The sequence below is a fragment of the Chlorocebus sabaeus genome, chromosome 23 (assembly GCF_047675955.1).
Source record: "Chlorocebus sabaeus isolate Y175 chromosome 23, mChlSab1.0.hap1, whole genome shotgun sequence".
Taxonomy (NCBI): Eukaryota; Metazoa; Chordata; class Mammalia; order Primates; family Cercopithecidae; genus Chlorocebus; species Chlorocebus sabaeus.
The window spans coordinates 27,747,315-27,765,893 of record NC_132926.1 but is presented as its reverse complement, the minus strand read 5'-3'; the positions used below and the strand labels follow the sequence as shown (position 1 = coordinate 27,765,893).

General features: G+C 46.1%; 1 protein-coding gene across 2 annotated transcripts; it reads left to right on the top strand.

Moving 5' to 3' along the window:
- The first annotated feature begins 2,188 nt into the window (after positions 1 to 2,188).
- Positions 2,189 to 17,596, top strand: SAP30L (SAP30 like). Of its 2 annotated transcripts, XM_008015090.3 has the most exons (5): positions 2,189 to 3,008; positions 7,261 to 7,383; positions 9,597 to 9,695; positions 12,443 to 12,618; positions 12,902 to 17,596. In XM_008015090.3, exons 1-4 carry the CDS (start codon positions 2,805 to 2,807, stop codon positions 12,569 to 12,571), a joined length of 555 nt encoding a protein of 184 aa, XP_008013281.3. In that variant the 5' UTR covers positions 2,189 to 2,804; the 3' UTR covers positions 12,572 to 12,618; positions 12,902 to 17,596. The 2 variants fall into 2 exon arrangements, with proteins under 2 accessions (XP_008013281.3, XP_008013280.3); XM_008015089.3 differs by lacking the exon at positions 12,902 to 17,596 and having other exon boundaries at positions 12,443 to 12,690.
- Positions 17,597 to 18,579: the final 983 nt, after the last annotated feature.

The window sequence follows — 18,579 nt, the reverse complement described above, 5'->3', positions numbered from 1 at the left end:
AACTCTGAGGGAAGACTCCTATTAATCTGTGCCTTTTTTCCATTAATTTTTATTCTATTTTTTCTACTGTAAAAACAAAAATAATGCTTATTAAAGAAAATGCAAAGGTTAAACAAAAGGAGAAAAATATCAGCCATATTCCTGCTACCCAGAAATAATCACTATTAGTACTTTGGTGTATTTTTTATACCAATAGTTTTTTTTTTTTTCTTTAAACATAGATGTACAGACATCCTATCCTACATGAAATTTCGTAACCTGAATTTTTTTACCTATCATTAAAAAAGCGTTTCTCCAAGTCCTCAACAGTTCTTAAGAATTAATGGTTGGCCGGGCACAGTGGCTCACGCCTATAATCCCAGCACTTTGGGAGGCCGAGGCCGGCGGATCAAGCCAGGAGATTGAGATCATCCTGGCTAACACGGTGAAACCCCAAACCCCGTCTCTATAAAAAAAATTACCCGGGCGTGGTGGCAGGCACCTGTAGTCCCAGCTACTTGGAAGGCTGAGGCAAAAGAATCGCTTGAACCCGGGAGGCAGAGGTTGCAGTGAACCGAGATCACGCCACCATACTCCAGCCTGGGCGACAGGGACTCCGTCTCAAAAAAAAAAAAAAAAAAGAAAAGAAAAGAAAAAAGAATTAATGGTGAATTATTCTCTATAGAAAATGTTTACATTGATGTTGAAACTACCTTAAATGCTAACTGCACTATCTCTTTCTGAAGATTTTAGGTAGTTTACTTAACTACTTCCCTTTTGGAATTCTGAGGTTCTATTTTGTTTTTCCTATTATAAATAATTCCATAATGAACATCATTGTACTTTGTATTATCTCTGGTAGGCCTGTTTCCGACAATGGCTGTGCCACGTGTGAAATTACCAGTTCAGATGCTACAAATGCGTTTATGGCCACTGAGCAAAACTTAAGATCACCAGACATCTGCTTCTAAACATGGAAACTGGTAGCTTCTCCTTTTTCAACAGGACACAAACCCGAAGCTCCTTCTATGCCCTCTAGTCCTAACACTTGCTTACCTATCACCTAACACATCCTCTGCTCTTCCCTGTCCATAAAACGCTGCCCAGCCCTACATGACTACACGACCCTGGGCTGGTCCCATTGCCCTTCGGACCTCATCAGTCACCATGTTGCCCAGTTGAAGGGTGGCATGACTGAAGTGTTGGACCAGAGGATATCCTACGGCCCTTCCTGGAGGGGAGGTGGCGCCCTGGGTGCTGAAACCAAGCGCAGGGTCTTGGCAGGGCGCATTCACTTCGCCGGTAGACCTGGAGGCTCAAAGCAATAGAACTACAGCTTGGAGCTCCAGGGAGGGCCCAAGACACCGCAGCCCTTCTCCATCTAGATCCCGAGATTGGCCCCTGGCCCCCACTCCCAGCCTTCACTCCATCTCCCCTGCAGCCTCTCTTCTTGCCCGCGGCTCACCTAGTCCACCCTCCAGACCTCATTCGGACTCCCCATTCTTCCCAGTGGAGGGGTCGCCCAAACCCCTCAGGGTCTCCTTTCCCCCTCTGCTTTTTTTTCCGCGCCGTCGAAGCCAGTCCCACTCTCCACAGTCTGGAAGGGATCGGCTACCCCCAACATTGCGACTACCTTGCAAGATCCCCCATCACCTCCTCCGCATGTCTTTCCACGTATCTGTACGTGGTTGTCCCTCTGTCTTTCCCGCCATGACTGGCTTTCCGTCCTATTTCACCCACTCTTCCTCCCATGGATCCGCGAGTCCTCTGGTCCTGGCCCTTTCATTTTATTAATCCGTCCCTCTCATGATAGCACCTCTATCCTCTCTAGGTCCCCTCATATGCCGCTCCTCCAAGTCTGTCCCTCAGCGTCCCCTTCCGCGTCTCAACTGTCTGTCCCCGAATGTGTTCCTCTGTTCCTGGAGTCTGGCCCTCGGTCCAGCCAGGCTCCTGCTCACCATCCCTCCCCGGGGCCGGAGAGTCTGCGGCCCGGTTCCCAGTTCTCGCCGGGGTAACTCTTTCCTCTTCCACTTTCTCTACTTTGAACCCATCCCAGCAGAGTCCAGGAAGTAGCCTGGCGCCGGAGACTGGCGGTGGTGACGCCCAATGGGACGCGCCAGCGGCGGCAGCAGCCCCGCCCAGACAGCAAATGAGACCAATGGTCGCGTAAAGGCGGGACTTCCGTTGTCCCGCGGAGGGCGGGGGGAGCGAACTGTTGTGGTGCGGCGCGTTCGGCGGGCGGCGGCCGGGCGGCCCTGGGGCTGCCGCGGGACTCGGGGCGCAGCTGAGCTGCTGCAGGGGTGGAGTGGGCCGGACGAGCCGCGGGGCCCGGGTGCCGCGGGTTCGAGGCCGGGCCCCGCGCGAGGAGGCCGCGCCACCCCGGGGGAGCTGCCCGGCAGCGAGTTTGCCCCGCAGCCGAAAGAAGGCGGGAGCCGGCGGGGGCCTTCGAAACCCCCTGGCAACCCAGGCCCGGAGTCCTTAGGGAGCGGCTGTTTCCTGGGACGCCCTCCCGGACGCCCCCGCTGCAGGGTTACGGTTCTGGGCCCCCGGCAGAAGGCTCCTCCGGGTGACCCCCGGCGGGGCCCTGCGAGCCGCGGGAGCCGACCCCGGGGCCTCGAGCGGGGAGGAAGGGGGCTTCCGGAGGCGGAAAGCCGGGGGCGGAGGGACCCAGGCCTCTCGGACGCGGGGCAGGGCAGCGCCCGGGCTGGAGACGGACTCTGGGACCCTCGGGTGCGGGGATCTCAGCGACCTGCCCCGCGGCACGCGCGGCCGCGGAGTGGCCTACCGGGGATCCTCCCCCAGAGGGACCGGCCCGGGGCGGGGAGATGAACGGCTTCAGCACGGAGGAGGACAGCCGCGAAGGGCCCCCCGCCGCCCCCGCCGCCGCCGCCGCCCCGGGCTACGGCCAGAGCTGCTGCCTCATCGAGGACGGCGAGCGCTGCGTCCGGCCCGCGGGCAACGCCTCCTTCAGCAAGAGGGTCCAGAAGAGCATCTCGCAGAAGAAACTCAAGCTGGACATCGACAAGAGCGTGAGTCCGCCCCCACCCGCGTCTGGGCCCGGCGCCCCCAGCTCTCAGTCCGCTGCCCCGGGCTGCGGTCGGGACTCCCTGGGCACTCCCCGCCGTGGGCCTCGCCGCCCCGCGTCTGCAGAACTGAGTTGGACTCGGCATTTCAAAGGCCGCTCCAGCGCTGACATGCTCTGACTGTGATTCTACCCAGATCCGGGAGGATGGGGGCGGGGACTTCAGGACTCCTGCTGCCTGGGAAGATGGGACAGCAGTTTCCAACTTGTTTTATTGGTTTATGGTTTAGACTTTAGAGCAGGGAGAGGTGGGTTAATTTTGTTGGCCCTTGAAGCAGCAAGAATCGGAGGGGCGGGCGATGAAGATACCCGGCTCTTTTCCAACTTCTCTCTCCTTCTAGGAACCCTGTTATTCCTTCAGACAGAGAAAGGTGGCAGTTACTTCCCTGGCTCCCGCAGCCTCGGTATCTGCAGAGTGTCACCGAGCTAGCTGCTTCGCAGGCAACTGTGGGAATGGGTTTTTCTAGATGTGGCAGAAATAAGACCAAGGCCAGGTCTTGGGAAATGGCTCTTGCAGTCGATGTGACTGGAGGGGGAAGAAAAGAAATCAATTTTCTTAGTGGTAGTTTCTTTTGAAATAAGGGGGTGGAGATTTAAATTTAAATCGGATTGCCCTGCTCTTTGTGGCTTATTATAGGAAACTTCTGTGTGATTTCACCGCTTCTAGTTAACAGTTCTGAAGCTGTGCCTGTTGTTAACCAGTTAAGAACTTTTTAGTTTGACATCTGTTGCTGCAAGCCTTAAGTGATTGCTTCATGATTAGGAATTGAAAATGAGTTAAGGGGATATTTAATATTCAGGTAAACTAGCTAAGAGCTTAGGTGGTTAACATCCATTCTCCTTTAGAATCAGCACTTCTCCACAGTTGTAGGAAATCAGAGGCTGCTTGTTAAACTGAAAGGGAGTGCACGTTTCCTTTCTGGTTTTAGGGTTGAAATAGGCCCAGAGATAGGAAGTGAGGGTGTCAGATACACACAGCACCTAGGAGGCTGGTTAATTTCTTAAACATACTATCTAATTTACTTCCAAGTCCTATACATAAGTCTTCATTAAGTCTCTACTAAATAAAAAATCTCTCCTTTTTTTTTTTTTTTTTTTTTTTGAGACAGAGTCTCTCCCTTGTCACCCAGGCTGGAGTGCAGTGGCAAGATCTCGGCTCACTGCAACCTCCACCTCCTGGGTTGAAGTGATTCTCCTGCCTTAGCCTCCTGATTAGCTGGGATTACAGGCTTTTGCTGCCATGCCTGGCTAATTTTTGTATTTTTAGTGGAGATGGGGTTTTGCCATGTTGGACAGGCTGATCTTGAACTCCTGACCTCAAATGATCCACCAGCCTAGGCCTCCCAGAGTTCTAGGATTACAGGTGTGAGCCACTGTGCCCAGTCCCCTGTCCTTTCTTCAGACTCTTCCCTCCTACCCCTGTTTTTAAGTTAATCATTATAATACAGTTGCTACTCTTGCATGGACAGTTGCTATTTTTAAGTGGTTGGGAGAGAGTTAATGGCTTTCTTACTACAAATCTCTATCAATAAATACATGAATGGAAGTTATCTGAGAACAAACAAGGGGCTAGACAACAAGGTGATCCCTTGTTAGGTCACCTATTGAGGTGAAATGCTTATGACAATGAATTCATCCACTTAGAAACACTGCCTACCTTCTGTGTAGGTTGTTAGAAGCTGCTTTACTTGAGCAGCTTATAATAATATTTTCCAGTCCTTAAAAAAATAGAATCTTCCAGTCCTTTTAGATCACTGGATGCCTTCCCATCTGAATGATTTTGCTGCTGCAACCAGGACTCCTTTTATTTACCCATTGACTCTACTTGAAAACCTACCTTGAGCTATGCTGATCATTTCACACCCACTGTCTAGAAGAAGGGCAGCCTGAGCCTAGCATTAGTGTTCCCAAAAGGTAATACTTCTGAAGGAGTAAGGTTTCCAGGTGGAATCACTCACAATTTGTTTTAAGGTGGTGTTGTGGAGTCATTATTTCTGAAAGGGATTCTATTTCTTTCTCACAGGCTTGGGCAGGAATTCAATTCCAAGTAACTGCTATGTTACAAGAATTTTTAGCTATTGCAGAAAGTGAAGGAAAAAAACTAGAGCCTTTGCTACCACCTCCTGCCCCGACCCCACTCCCAAAGGCCACTGAGCTCTGAAATTTCTGAAAACCAGTATGTACGTGAAAAGGGTTAAGGAGAAAATGATTATTTATCTTGTAAGAGAGTCTAGCAGAGAACCTTTTTAAATAACAGCACCAAAAATTCAACTCAGGCTGTTTAACTCATTTTATATAGACTTTGGCAGTGTTCTGTAATCTATTAAAATATTAATACAGCTCCAGTTGACATATTTCTGCTTTTTTTTTTTTTTTTTTTTTTATTCCCAGAGAAAAGTGGAAATTGAGAATAGTATAAAGAAAATGCTGGGGTAGGAAAAGACATGTACTAGGGGGTCAGAAGGCCTGGGTGACCTTGGCCAGGTCATTTCCTCACTCTGGATGGCTTCATTTTTACCCGTCTAGAAAACGGGACTGGGGTCAATGGGATTGTACTAGTGATTGCTAAATTCTTTTACAACTAGGATTCTGTAATTCTATTGTCCTGATCTGAAATCTCCCAGCCGAAGCTTTAGGAAGCCACCTATGCTCCCTGTTCCCCTATGAAGTTTGTTAATGTGAACTTGAGCAGTTGATCTGAGTGGTTTCGCCAGTCCAGCTAACATGCAGGACCAGCTTCCTCTCAGGGATGCAGAGTGGGCTTCGTTGTGCTTTCTTCCTGGAGAAAAGCGTGTTCAGTATTATATGCGTCAGCTAGGTGGAGTTCTTAGGGACAGTGGCATGTGCTGTGTTCAAAAGTCCGAGTTGAATCTGACAAAGCTATCCCAATTTGTAACCACGTAAGTGGTGGCTTTCATTAGCCTAAGCCACTTTTAGATATAGGAGATTTCCTATATTGGTACATCAACATTTTTCGAGTACCTCCTGTCTGCAAGACACCATCACAGTATAAACTTAAAAGTATTCATGACTCACTAATCCAGCCACATGAAAGTGATCATTCATCTGAATAAACAGTTTTCATTATTTTCTCCATGAAAAGGTCTGAATTAATTGATGCGATTTCCTGCCAGCTTACTTTTATCTTTAAGGATTTAAGGAATAAACTCAAATTCAGAAGTCTCTGCAGAACATTTGTGAAACAGCTGTTTCACTATCAACAACCCCAAGTCATTTGCCAGGCATTCAGTTTCTGTAAGGTTTTTCAATGGCTCCTCCAGCCAGCCATGAAGGATTCTTCATGTCTTAGCTGTTGCTACCACCTTCGCTTACCTCCATCCTGTATTAGAAAATCTGTAGTATCCACCTTCTTGTATGTGGTTCTACCTTGTAAGAATTTCCACATCTTTTTCCACTTTTCTTTGTGGATCAGATGTGAGATAATGCAAGAATTATAAATTGACACATAGAAACAAAGTTTTTCAGAGAGTTATTATCCTACAATAGTAGCTATTGTAAGTGTAAAAATAGAGTGTCCCAAATACCATTGCCACAGTCCCTTGTGTCCTGCTTTCCTCCTCCCCAGGACAGTGCATTCCAGCCCACTATAAGTTCGTGACTCTTACAGGTCTTCTGAAAATGTCACATCACTTGAGAGACTTCCTTGAGAGACTCTGTCTTGTCCGAAGGAAAGTCTAAGCTGTTCTCATGCGGACCACCCAGATGCCTCACTTTTTCATTATGCTCCTACATTACATGGGCAGCCATCATCACCCAACTGACACTGTACCCTGGGCCTCCTCACTCACTCTTTCTGTCATCCTCCATTGGAAACTCTAAAGTCTTGGCACTCCTACCCATCTGGAATGCTTCCTGTATGCCTAAAGTCCTCCCTTTTAGCCAGGGCCCTTCACCCTGAGCATCTCTGTTGCATGAATCTCTTCCTTTGCTGAATCTGTACCATTTACTGTTTTCACCGTTCACTGGAGGCTTGGTGTATGATACGCCACAAAGTGTGATGTTAGCGTTCTCTTGGTGTTCTTCTGCACCTCAGTAGTGAGCTTCTGGGAGGCCTACATCTTGTCTTCCGTCTATCTTTCCAATGCCCTGCAATGGACGGAAGCCCCACAATTTGACAGATACCTGTTGCTGTCTCCAAGGAATTGGCCAACTCTGACTTTGATTTTTCTGTCTGTCAGGTAAGGCACCTGTATATCTGTGATTTTCACAAAAATTTCATCCAGAGTGTCAGAAATAAAAGGAAGAGGAAGACAAGTGACGATGGCGGAGATTCTCCCGAGCACGACACTGACATTCCTGAGGTAAAGGTCAAAGAAATCAATTTGCGGAAGCTGGAAAAATGGATTCTAATCTGATCCTCACCTCTGGCCTGGTCTGCTTTTTGTATTAAGAAGTAATTTTAGTCCCCTTTGTTTTGCTGTGGATTATTTGAAAAGTGAATTATAGTAATATGGAATCTGAGAGCTAAAACCTTGGATACCCGCTGGTCAGACTGCCCCATCATTTTATGGACAGGCACAGAGAGTCGAGGTCATGTATATAGTTTGGAGGCTCTAGTCTGGGGCCCTTTCCAGTAGACCACGCTATTTTTCTGCAAGACGCGCCTGACAAATGCATAAATACAACCACAGTGTCACTTTTTTTAAAACCTTGTTTAAAACCTTTAGAGAGTGTGTAATGGTTTGGGAGAAGTCTTTTCCCCAAAAAATGAAGATGTAGGTCATCAGTTCATACCAGCTCTGATTTTCTCTCACTGATTTCTTGACACCTAGTCCAGGCTGTTCCCGAGGATCCATTTCAAAGTTGACTAAACTGGACCTGGTTTTCTCAACTCTAGCACTGTTGACATTTGCGGTCAGATAGTTTTTGTTGTGGGGACTGTCCTCTGCATTGTAGGATATTTAACAGCATGCCTCAGCAGCATCCCCTCATGGGATTCTACCCATCACCATCCTGAGTCATGACAATCGAAAAGTGTCTCCAGACATTGCCACACCTCCTTTACAAGACAAAATCGTCCTGTGTTGAGAACCACTGCGCTAGACCATGAGACCTAGGCTTCTCAAACTGGAAGGCCGCCTTCCCTTCAGGTGCCTGTGTCTATTAAGTGAGGCTTCAGGAAGGAATATTGGATTTTCTTTCTACTAAATTGTTTTCACTCAAGACTCAGCAAAAGAAGAACCGTTTATAGTGTACATTGAATATTTGACACATGAATATTTCATAAGGCAACCGCCTGTTAGCACTCAGAGTGAAAATGACTGTGTAGGAATAGAAAGAGTAGGCGGGCCTTTGTCTGCAGATGTGGAGGAAACCGTTGAAAATCTGGCCCTTTCCCTCTGCCCCTCCCTGTGTCCCCTTTTCCAATGTTGGTTTACAGAATCTTGCTGTTGCTTTTAGCATTATTGTTATTTTATAAAGAAATGGATGTATTCGATTTCTAAGTGGTTTTCACCAAAAAAAAAAAAAAAAAAAAAAAAAAGGTTTTAAGGAATGTTTTGAAAAGAATGAAGGACTTTGGCCCCTCATATTGATCATTCATTTTGTTTTTAAGTGCTCTCCACCTGCCTGAAGCAAGAACAGCTCTTTTAGAGGCAGGTAAAGGCAGCCCAACTTTATGGGCCTTCGATTTTTCATGACTATGCAGCTTTCCTCTCTTCCTTTGTTAGAAACAAAAAGGGGGGGTCCCTTCCCCTCTGTTATCCAGTCATCTGCAAAGACCCCAAACCTAACCTGCTGGTTTGCACATTCACTACAGTAACTTTTGAACTTTCTCTGGAGGGAGGTTAAGGATCCTAATACCAGAAGGCTGGGCCTAGGAAAGAGCTATTTGAGGATAACAGTTCTTCCCACTGCCCTCCTTTGTGTCCCTTTATCTGGTCGCTACCTCGTTCTGGCCTGTCTTCCTCCAGGATGTCTCTGGTTTTTGCCTTTGCTCTCCATCTTTGGTGTCCCTTCTAGCATCACTGCCTTGCCAAAGCTCAACCTCTTTATCTCATTCTGCTTGTTGCTATAGCATCTCCCTCTGTATTCCCCCATCAGTCTTCCCAACAACCACCACCAGACACGTCCTGCACCATCACCCTCTACCCTCTGTGATAGCTCCTTCTGTTTTTCTAGATGTGCTACCATCCATTCTCACCTTTTAAACCCATCACAGTTGCCTGTGACCCCCTTGCCCATCTGTGCCTCTCCCAGCTTTCTGTGCTCTGATCTTTTCCCCTATTTCCTACCCTGTTTCTCAGTGCCTTATCAGACCCTGCTTCTCCTTAGCTTAAGCTTTACCTTCTCCACCAGTTGTGTGAGATCAGCCCACCCCAGCCAGAAGTGTTTTTCCGCTGTTATTTTTGCCCTCCCAACCAGTTACTAGTCCTCAATGGACCATTTCTAAGACCTCTTTTGAAGCCCTCCCCATGCTCACCCCTACCTTAGTGTAGTGCTAGGCACATAGTGGGCTCTTGGTGAGTCCTGGTTGGTCAGGTGATGGATAACATTTTTCTCCTCTTCTCCCTAGGTTGATCTGTTCCAGCTGCAAGTGAACACCCTAAGACGTTATAAACGACACTACAAGTTGCAGACCAGACCAGGCTTCAATAAGGCCCAGTTAGCAGAAGTAGGTAGACAAAATTGCCCTCTAAAGAGAGCCAGCATTGTGCTGCTTCTGATGGTTACCCTGATTCTCCCTTACTGTGTGTGTCTGCTAATTGTAATCTCGTCCAGAGTTCTGGAAGCAACTCCGTATTCCTCTTTGGCATAATTTAGAAACCCACAGCTTTAGACCTGCAAAGGCCTCAGCTCCAGAAAAGAAACCATGGCACAGAAAGAGGAAAGGATTTGCTTAAAATCACACAGCAAGTTGATAGCAGAATTTAGCCTGGGATCTCATGACTCCAGATTCTAAGTCCTGAGTGTTCATTTCTTTGAATCCTTTTTGCAAGATTCCTTTTTTTTTTTTTTTTTGAGACAGGGTTTTGCTTTATCACCCAGGCTGGAGTGCAGTGGCACAGTCTGGGCTCACTGCAGCCCCAACCTCCCAGCTTCAAGTGATCCTTCCCACCTCAGCCTCCAGAGTAGCTGGGACCACAGGTGCACACCCCTGTGCACAGCTAATTTTATTTTTGTAGAGACACGGCCTCACTATGTTGCTCAAGTGATTCTCTTTGGCTTAAGCAATCCTTCTATCTCAACCTCCCAAAGTGATGGGATTGCAGGCGTGAGCCACTGTGCCTGGCTTAGCAAGATTCTTATAGATATGATAATTTTGTGTGTCAGATTAATCATTTCAAAACCTTCCTGATGTTCTACAGGAGCTATTTTTTTTTCCCTTGATTTCTCCTACTCTGGTGTTGGTAATAAAAGTATTTTAATGAATGGCACCCAAGAAAGTTTTCTCCTGCCCTGAGTTCTTAACACAGTTTGGAGTAGGGGGAAGTGCTCCATTGGCCATTTTTAAAATACATGAACTGCCTGGCTTGATAATTCTGTCTTTGTCACTTTTGCAGGTATTTTCTCATCCTTCTTTTCTTTCTTAATCCCTCTTAATATATTTTTCTGCCTATTATAGAAAAGTTGGAAAATGGAGAAAAGAAAAATATAATTCTATCATCCAGAGATAATCGCTCTTCATGTCTAGTTCTCTGTCTTTTTTTATCTGTTTCAGTAACCTTGATCCATTGAGATTTCCTGAAAGGCTTCCAGCCTGTTTCATTTTTGGTTTTTCCTTTAGAGGTTTCTTGCTCGGCCGTCACTTTTTCTTAAACAACTTCTTCACCAGTGTCCAGATGACACAGAGGAGGTCAGAAGCCTCTCCTACTTTAAAATAACATCACCCATTGCCAGTGTTCTCTCCGGTGGAAGGGAAAGAATGAGGTGGGGCAGGAGGAGACCTGCATTCTCATTACTTACAGAATGAAGTATTAGGAGTATTAGTAAATGATGCATTTTCCTTCAAATCTGATGTGTCTTTCAGGAGGCAGTTATGTACTACTTAGAGGAATTTTGGGGTTCAGATACCTCTGTTCAGTTGGTTCAATTGGCTGCTCATGTAACACAATTTTTTTTTTTTTTTTTTTTTAAAGACAGAGTCTTGCTCTATCTCCCAGGTTGGAGTGCATTGCTATGATCTCAGCTCACCACAACCTCTGCCTCCCGGGTTCAAGTGAGTCTCCTGCCTGTTTCCTGAGTGGCTGGGATTACAGGTGCCTGCCACCACACCCGGCTAATTTTTGTATTTTTAGTAGAGACAGGGTTTCACCTTGTTGGCCAGGCTGGTCTCAGACTCCTGACCTCAGGTGATCTGCCCGCCTCGGCCTCCCAGAGGGATTACAGGCGTGAGCCACCATGCCCAGCCTAACACAATTTTTATTTGTTTTTGAGACAAGGTCTCGCTCTGTCCCCTAGGCTGGAGTACAATAGCGCAGTCACAGCTCACTGCAGCTTCAACCTCCTGGGCTCAAGTGATCCTCCCACCTCAGCCTCCTGAGTAGCTGGGACCACAGGTGCATGCTATGACACCTGGCTAATTTTTTAGTAGAGATGAGGTCTCCACCGTGTTGCCCAGGCTGGTGTCGAACTCCTGGCCTCAACTGATCCTCCCGCCTTAACCTCTTAAAGCATTGGGATTATAGGTGTGAGCCACCATGCCTGCCCCACAATTTTTAAAAAACACGTTTCTTCCCACTTTCAAGGCCTGAGAGGTTTGGTAGCAGCTGGCCAACCAGAGCAGTCCCCGTCTCTCCTCCATGACTATGACTGTGAAATTATGCCGTGACAGGTGGTTGGCTGCCACTGAAATAGAACTGCACCTTGGGCCGGGCGCAGTGGCTCAAGCCTGTAATCCCAGCACTTTGGGAGGCTGAGACGGGTGGATCACGAGGTCAGGAGATCGAGACCATCCTGGCTAACACGGTGAAACCCCGTCTCTACTAAAAATACAAAAAAAAAATTAGCCGGGCGTGATGGCGGGTGCCTGTAATCCCAGCTACTCATGCAGCTGAGGCAGGAGAATGGCATAAACCCGGGAGGCGGAGCTTGCAGTGAGCTGAGATCCAGCCACTGCACTCCAGCCTGGGCTACAGAGCGAGACTCTGTCTCCAAAAAAAAAAAAAAAAAAAAAAACTGCACCTTGAAGAGTTGTAGGTTAAAAAGCCACTTTTGGATCCTGGAAATTAAACCACCTACATCCCTGGGGAGAAAGGGCAAAGGGCATTCTGAGTTCCGCACACAGCAGGAAGTTCTGCAGCATTTGTAATTCCCGCCACAGCTTGCAAACAACTCCCTGTTCCCTTCTTTGTACAATGTAGAATTTGCGGTGTGATTTATGCCTGGTTTAAGGAACTTTGGTATTTTCCCCCCACATAGACTGTGAGTCGACACTTCAGGAACATACCTGTGAATGAAAAAGAGACCCTTGCCTACTTCATCTACATGGTGAAGAGTAACAAGAGTAGACTGGACCAGAAATCGGAGGGTGGCAAGCAGCTTGAGTGAGGATGAAGCACATCTTAAAGGAATGAAGTGTAATGCTTGATGCACAGGTGATATCTGCTACATTTAAGCCCATAAAGACTGTTAAATATTATTGTAAATAAAAAAGTTTGAATGATGAATATTGTAAATCTTTTTGGTCAGGAGGATTATATTCTCATGATTCAGCATGTGTATAGAAAGACTTTCTTTTAAGATAACTCTGAACTAAAAAAATCAGGATCATTAAAAGAATTTAAAACTATGTATTTCAGCATTCAACAAAGCATTAAGTCAATTCTACTGGAAATGTGGGATAAGAAATATTTTGGTAATCACCTTCTTCTCCACCAGGCTGCCACGTGTGAGCCGTAGCTTGGAATAGCTGCAAGGTGCAATTGACCGTGGAAGTGCATGAGCAGACCCACATCTGGACTTGCATGCTGCCCGCTGGCAACATAGATATCCTGCCCGCTTTGTTGCAAGCTTTGTCATTTATCAGCAGATCAGTTTGACACTGGTCCCCCTCACTCACCCTGTGCCTTGTACACAGGAGGCACCCAATCAGTAGGTATTGGCTAATTGAGCTGTCACTAATAGTGCCAGCCTTGTAACATCTGCTTCACACCTGTCATTACTGAGACCTCTGCCATTTCTGTCGCTCACCACTTAACTGCTAGAATGTGGAGGAAATCCTGATACACCAACAAGGAAGTTTCTGATCAGATAAGGATTTCAGGACAGTTGCACATGCAAAACTGATTTTGTTGAGGATTCCAGAAACACTGATATAGAGACCCTCACAGAAGATACAGTCCCTTATGCACCCCACTATACTTCACTCTTTGGGGTGCAGTTAGATATTATGACCTTCAGCCAAGCTTCTTGGCAATAAATGCATTGACACACTGACATATTTAGTAATTTGGGGTAAGTGTTTTTAGAAGTTTTCATCCTAAGTTCACAACCACCATGCAAGCTGCCAGGGGCCATGTGATTCCTGCCCAGAAGTCCAGCTTAGGATTGAAAGGCTGGCTGGCCTTGACTCCCTGGGCTCTGGTCATCAGCAAATCATGAGTTTGGGCAACAAAGGTCAATTCCATCTGATGCTCATTTTTGTGAACAATTTGCCTCCCTCTTAGGGAGAAAGATTGCTAAAATAATTTTTGAAAATTACCTAATTTTTTTGTTCAAAACGTTGAACTCCTCAATCTAATTATATCAGAGCCAAAGTATCCTGTGAAAACAAAGCTTTATATCCAAAAATATGCTTTTGCAAAATTCTTTAATCTGTGTAGTGGAGGGCAGAGGGTATGGGGTAGGAGAGTGGGAGAAAGAGTAGGAGAGTGGGAGAAAGAGAAGAAAAAGATTTGGATTCTGATTTATGACCATCTTGACGTGTGGTCAAAGATGTCATTTTCCTACTTAGTTTCAATTCTGAGTTATTTCTTAAGCCTTAAATAAGAATGGACAGCCTGGCCTGGCAGAGTTTCACAGATGGCTTAATCGGAGCACCATCACAGAGAAGTCAGAACTACACCCACTACTGAGCAGGGTGGCGGAGTGTCCAAAGGTCTCAGTTCTATGGAGCAGAGTACTACGCTTTCTGTGGAATGGGGACAGGGTCACCATGCTCACTAAAATGCAGTGTGTTCCATTGCAGCAAAGCTTTCGCCTGTGTTCAAAGTGCATGTCTAGCAGATTGCAGCCTTTTTAATTACATATGTATAAATGGGTGTACATAGAATATACTCTGGACTGTGAGGGCATCCTATTTTGGTATGCCTCCTGGCTATGGATGGCATGTTCCAGTGCTCTGTGAGTGTTTTCAGTCATTCACATTCACTATGTGTTTAGAGATTCTATCCCTGCTTACAGCTGAAAGATGTTGATACAGGCACCAAGAAGGCTGAGGGGCAGATGGGGCCTGCAGGTTAAGGCATTGTTAACTTACTCCATGGAAATGTCCATATCTTAATGAGTAAAAAAGTGTACTTTTCTGATATGTAAACCAGAATTGTGGGTGTGTAGGTCACATCACTATTTCTTTAGCAGCAAATCTGTTTTCCCAGTTGAGAGAGACAGTAGCTTCTGCACAAGAATATATGGTGGTAGGATCCATCTGTTCAAGTGTGTCTGAAAGAATCTTTGTTCCAAAGCGAAACCTGGGGAAACATTTTACCTTCAGCCAGATACTGTGTGTCCACTTGGGTCCCTTGTCTTTCCTCTAAGGAGAGGTACTTGTGGAAAGTGGAGGTTGTGGGCATCTTTTCAACCTGACCTTTCAACAGGTCAAGTGAGAGAAAAGACAAAGCTATTTGAACCTTTGTTTTTCTTATGTCCAGAAATCTGTTCTTTCATCAAACCACTAAACCACTCACCTTAGCCTCTTCTGCAGTTTCTGGTGGCTCTATCTGTGTGGAAGGGACTCCTGCCTGTGAGAAGTGGCCAGGCCCTCCAGAGCAACGGGGTCTGGCTTCAGGGAGCAGTGGGGTGTGGGGAAAGCAGTGTTCATCTTGGCTGCACCATTTTTATACCACCCATCAAGGACTCTTGGCGCTTCTCTCCACTTGTGACATAGCAGCATTGCCTTCTTTCCTCTTGGTGCTTCTGGGCAAAACTGGAATTTGAAATCCAGAAGTGGTGTTGTCTTTTTACTTAAAGAGTATGGTTCCTGCCTCACTTCCAGCCTGATATGGTTCTTTGATATGCCCTGAAGGTTCTCACATGGAAACATCTGTATCCTGCCATTCATATTGTTTTAAGATTTTTTAAAAAACAATGGACAAACTTCTTGCTTCAAAGAACAAACTCTTAGGCTGGCAACAGCATGTAAAAAAGATCATAGCTGAATCTCATGAAAGATTAAAAACCAAAGTATTCAAGACCAGTGTTGTAAAATGAAGAGGAATTTTACTTACGTGTTACAGCTGCCAAGCCGTTAGATGTTCCTGTCATAGCTAAATAGTCACTGCTAGCCTTTCAGAGAACAGATAGTAACAATTGTTTTCATCTGCAGTGTTGCATCTAATTTTGGTGTTTTGGCTCTTTATTTTATGGGAGGTTTTTTGTTAATATCCTGCAGGGCAACTGCCTGGTGGGAGGGAGAGGATGGAAGAAGGAACTTACTCTGGGTGCCTTGCCTATTGAGGGAGGCTGTGCCTGGTGTAGATCCCAGAACAGCTGCTTCATGGAAGTCATCCAGAGGCGCTCTCAGTCATTACAATGACAAGATCTCAAAGTTGGGAAAGGGCTGTCAAGTCATCCAGTCTAGTCTCCACATAGGTGCTGACATTCTGCCTACAACCATCCCACCAAGGGGTTGAGCAGTCTGGACTTAAACACCTCCGAGGACAGAGAACCCACTACCTCCTGGAGAAGCCTGTTCTTTGTAAACCTCTGGCTTTTCTATGTTCTCTGTAATTTCCATCTTAGTCTGTGCCCCATGGGGGCCACACGGGACAAGTAATTTTTGGCAAAGCACCTAATTGCTGGCGCTGTCCCAAAGCATAGCGTTTGCCTTTTGGAAAGAAACAATGCTAGGACACTTTGGTATACCGTCCTTACCCCTGAGTATTAGTCCACTCAGGTCCTTGTTGGAGAATGTTGAGAAAACCCTACTGGCTGTCTTGTTCTTGCCAAAGCTGGGCGGGGGGGGACGAGAAGATGTTAGCAGCCTGCTAAAAGACAGATGACTCAGTTCTGTGCTTGCCCCACAAAAACGGATGCTCACAACATCAGGAAAACGTTCAGCTGGAAGATTTATAACTTGGTTGCTTTGCATGAAGTTTAAAGTTTTCATGGTTGCCCAGGGCTTGTATCTTAGATTCCTGTAAGGACTTCACACTGTTTTTACTGAGAAAACAAAGCTTCAGGACTTAAGGGTCTCAGTGCCAGAGAAGTGCTGTATTTTCAAGGTGGAAAGTCTGTTAAGCTTGCTGTTGTCCAATCATCCGTTTTTAGAGATGGGGAAACTAAAACTCATACAGATGTGCCTGAAGTCATATGGCGTCTTCAGAACCAACCTCTGGCCCTCTTGACCTGTCTAACATTCTTTCTTTCTGACTTACAGGATAACTCTAATTCAGTCTAAGTCAGCTGCCCTCAGATTCTTGAGAACTTAAAATTGAGCAGAAATTTCCAAGGCCAACCTGGCTCTCAGGGACCAACCTGCAGAACTCAAGATGGAGTGAAATGTTTAGGCCGGTTGAGTTTTGCAAAACGAGTGGTAGGGGAAAACAGATCTAGCCCGTAATTTAAAACCAGGGTTCAAAAACCTAGTGGGAGATGTAGTATTGTCCTAGCATTTAAATTCTCATGAAATGGGCTTGGTCTGTGATCTCTTCATCAGACATCTGCCTTCCAGGTGATCCTTTGAGGTTGTATAATTCAGCTGGTCCTGGCTCGTGGTCCCTGTTACCGAGCTGGGCAGTTGAACTGAAGGGCAGATGAGCTCAAGATCATGCCTTGGGAAGCATGGTGCTTTAGGGGTGCCTTTTTATTCCTTTCATTGTATTATAGACTGTTTCCAGGTTTATGGTTAGAAATGGTAAAGTGGGTCTGATGTTTTGAGGTAGAATCCAGCCTGGGGCAAGATATGAACTGTTCTTGAGGTAGAAATGTCTAGTCAGTTGTTTCATCTAGCTTGCATCTTAAAACACAAGCCCTTCGGTTGCTTTCATGTAATGAACACATTTGCCAATGACAGAGGGTTATACAGGATCCCTCTTTTACATTTCTATTGTCTGCTACGCTCATCAGAGTATATTTTGGGGTATGAGGTTTTGGGGTTTTTTTTTCCCATTTTGTAACTGCCTTATTGAAAAGTAAGTGCCCTTCCATTCCAGGCCTCCTCATATTGTACTTGTTTCCTGCCAAATCTGGGGGATCATTTGTATTTTAACTTTGTAATCTATGGCTCTGTACTGTTGAAAGGCTCTCAATTCTATGGGGTCTCCTTAGTATGTATGTGACTTTTCATGTTGCAATATCACACAGATGGGATGGCCCGACTTTTGCTCTTAATAAATAATCTGAATGAGTAAGAGACCCTCTGTCTTCCCTTTGAATTTTTATATAGAATTCAGATGCTTTCACTTCCACATTTGGCCCCTGGCAGTGTATACAGTGATTAATGTTAGTGGTCTTTCCTCCCAGCTCCAAATACTAGCACCTACATTCCCAGTGCACACTGAGTTTAGATCCCAGAAGGTTAGGCCCAAGTTTCCAGTACTGCTATTCCATTCACTCACCTGGAAAGAGACTGACTGGGTCCAACAGCCTGAGTCTGGAGCTCAACTTCCATGTAATATACTGGATGCCCCGGGCAGAGTTCTCTCTTTGGGTCTTCAGTTCTCCATCTAAATAAACTGGATGGAGGATTGATTGCACATTGAAATACCTGCAGAGGGTGAGCTGCAAACTGGAAAACTCAGGTCCTTTCTAAGGGCAGCCACTACTCAGCTCCCCATTACTGTAGCCTTATGGGCACACCAGCCCTGTGTGACCATGTCTTGCAATTTGACTGGAGAAGCTGGAAATCCAGATCATCATGTAAACATCCCAATGTTTAAATGCCTCAAAGACATTTTTAACAGTGTGTGACCTGGAGTTTCTTCAACTAAAATAGAGTCTTGCTATTTAAAGTTGGTCCATCATCTGGTCATTTGTTGGAAATGCAGAATCTCCCAGCCCCTCCTGCTGGCCGTCTACTGAATCAGAATCTGTGTAGTAGCAAATTCCCTAGGGATACTACAGCTTGAGAAGCCAGGGCATAACTGCACGTTACTGGTGGAGGTCCCTGAAGCCTACCAGATGACGCCTCTTGCCTGTCCTCACAGTGCTGGAGAAGAGAAAGGCAAGCCTCAAGTTCAGGTCTCCCACTTCAAACCTGTCTCTAGTGCCACTTTACCACAGGTTTGTCCTCAGCAGAATGAAAAGGGAGATGTGCAATAAATATTTGTCTTTATCATATTAGTTACATAGAAGTAATACATCTTAGCTCTAAAATGTTAAGCCTTACAGAAATTTTA

Bases quoted from the DNA above. Each gene is read 5' to 3' on its own strand.
- SAP30L (XM_008015090.3), top strand. From the start codon at position 2,805: ATGAACGGCTTCAGCACGGAGGAGGACAGCCGCGAAGGGCCCCCCGCC. The intron at 3,009-7,260 runs GTGAGTCCGCCC...TCTGTCTGTCAG, and splicing joins AGCTGGACATCGACAAGAGC to GTAAGGCACCTGTATATCTG. The intron at 7,384-9,596 runs GTAAAGGTCAAA...TCTTCTCCCTAG, and splicing joins ACGACACTGACATTCCTGAG to GTTGATCTGTTCCAGCTGCA.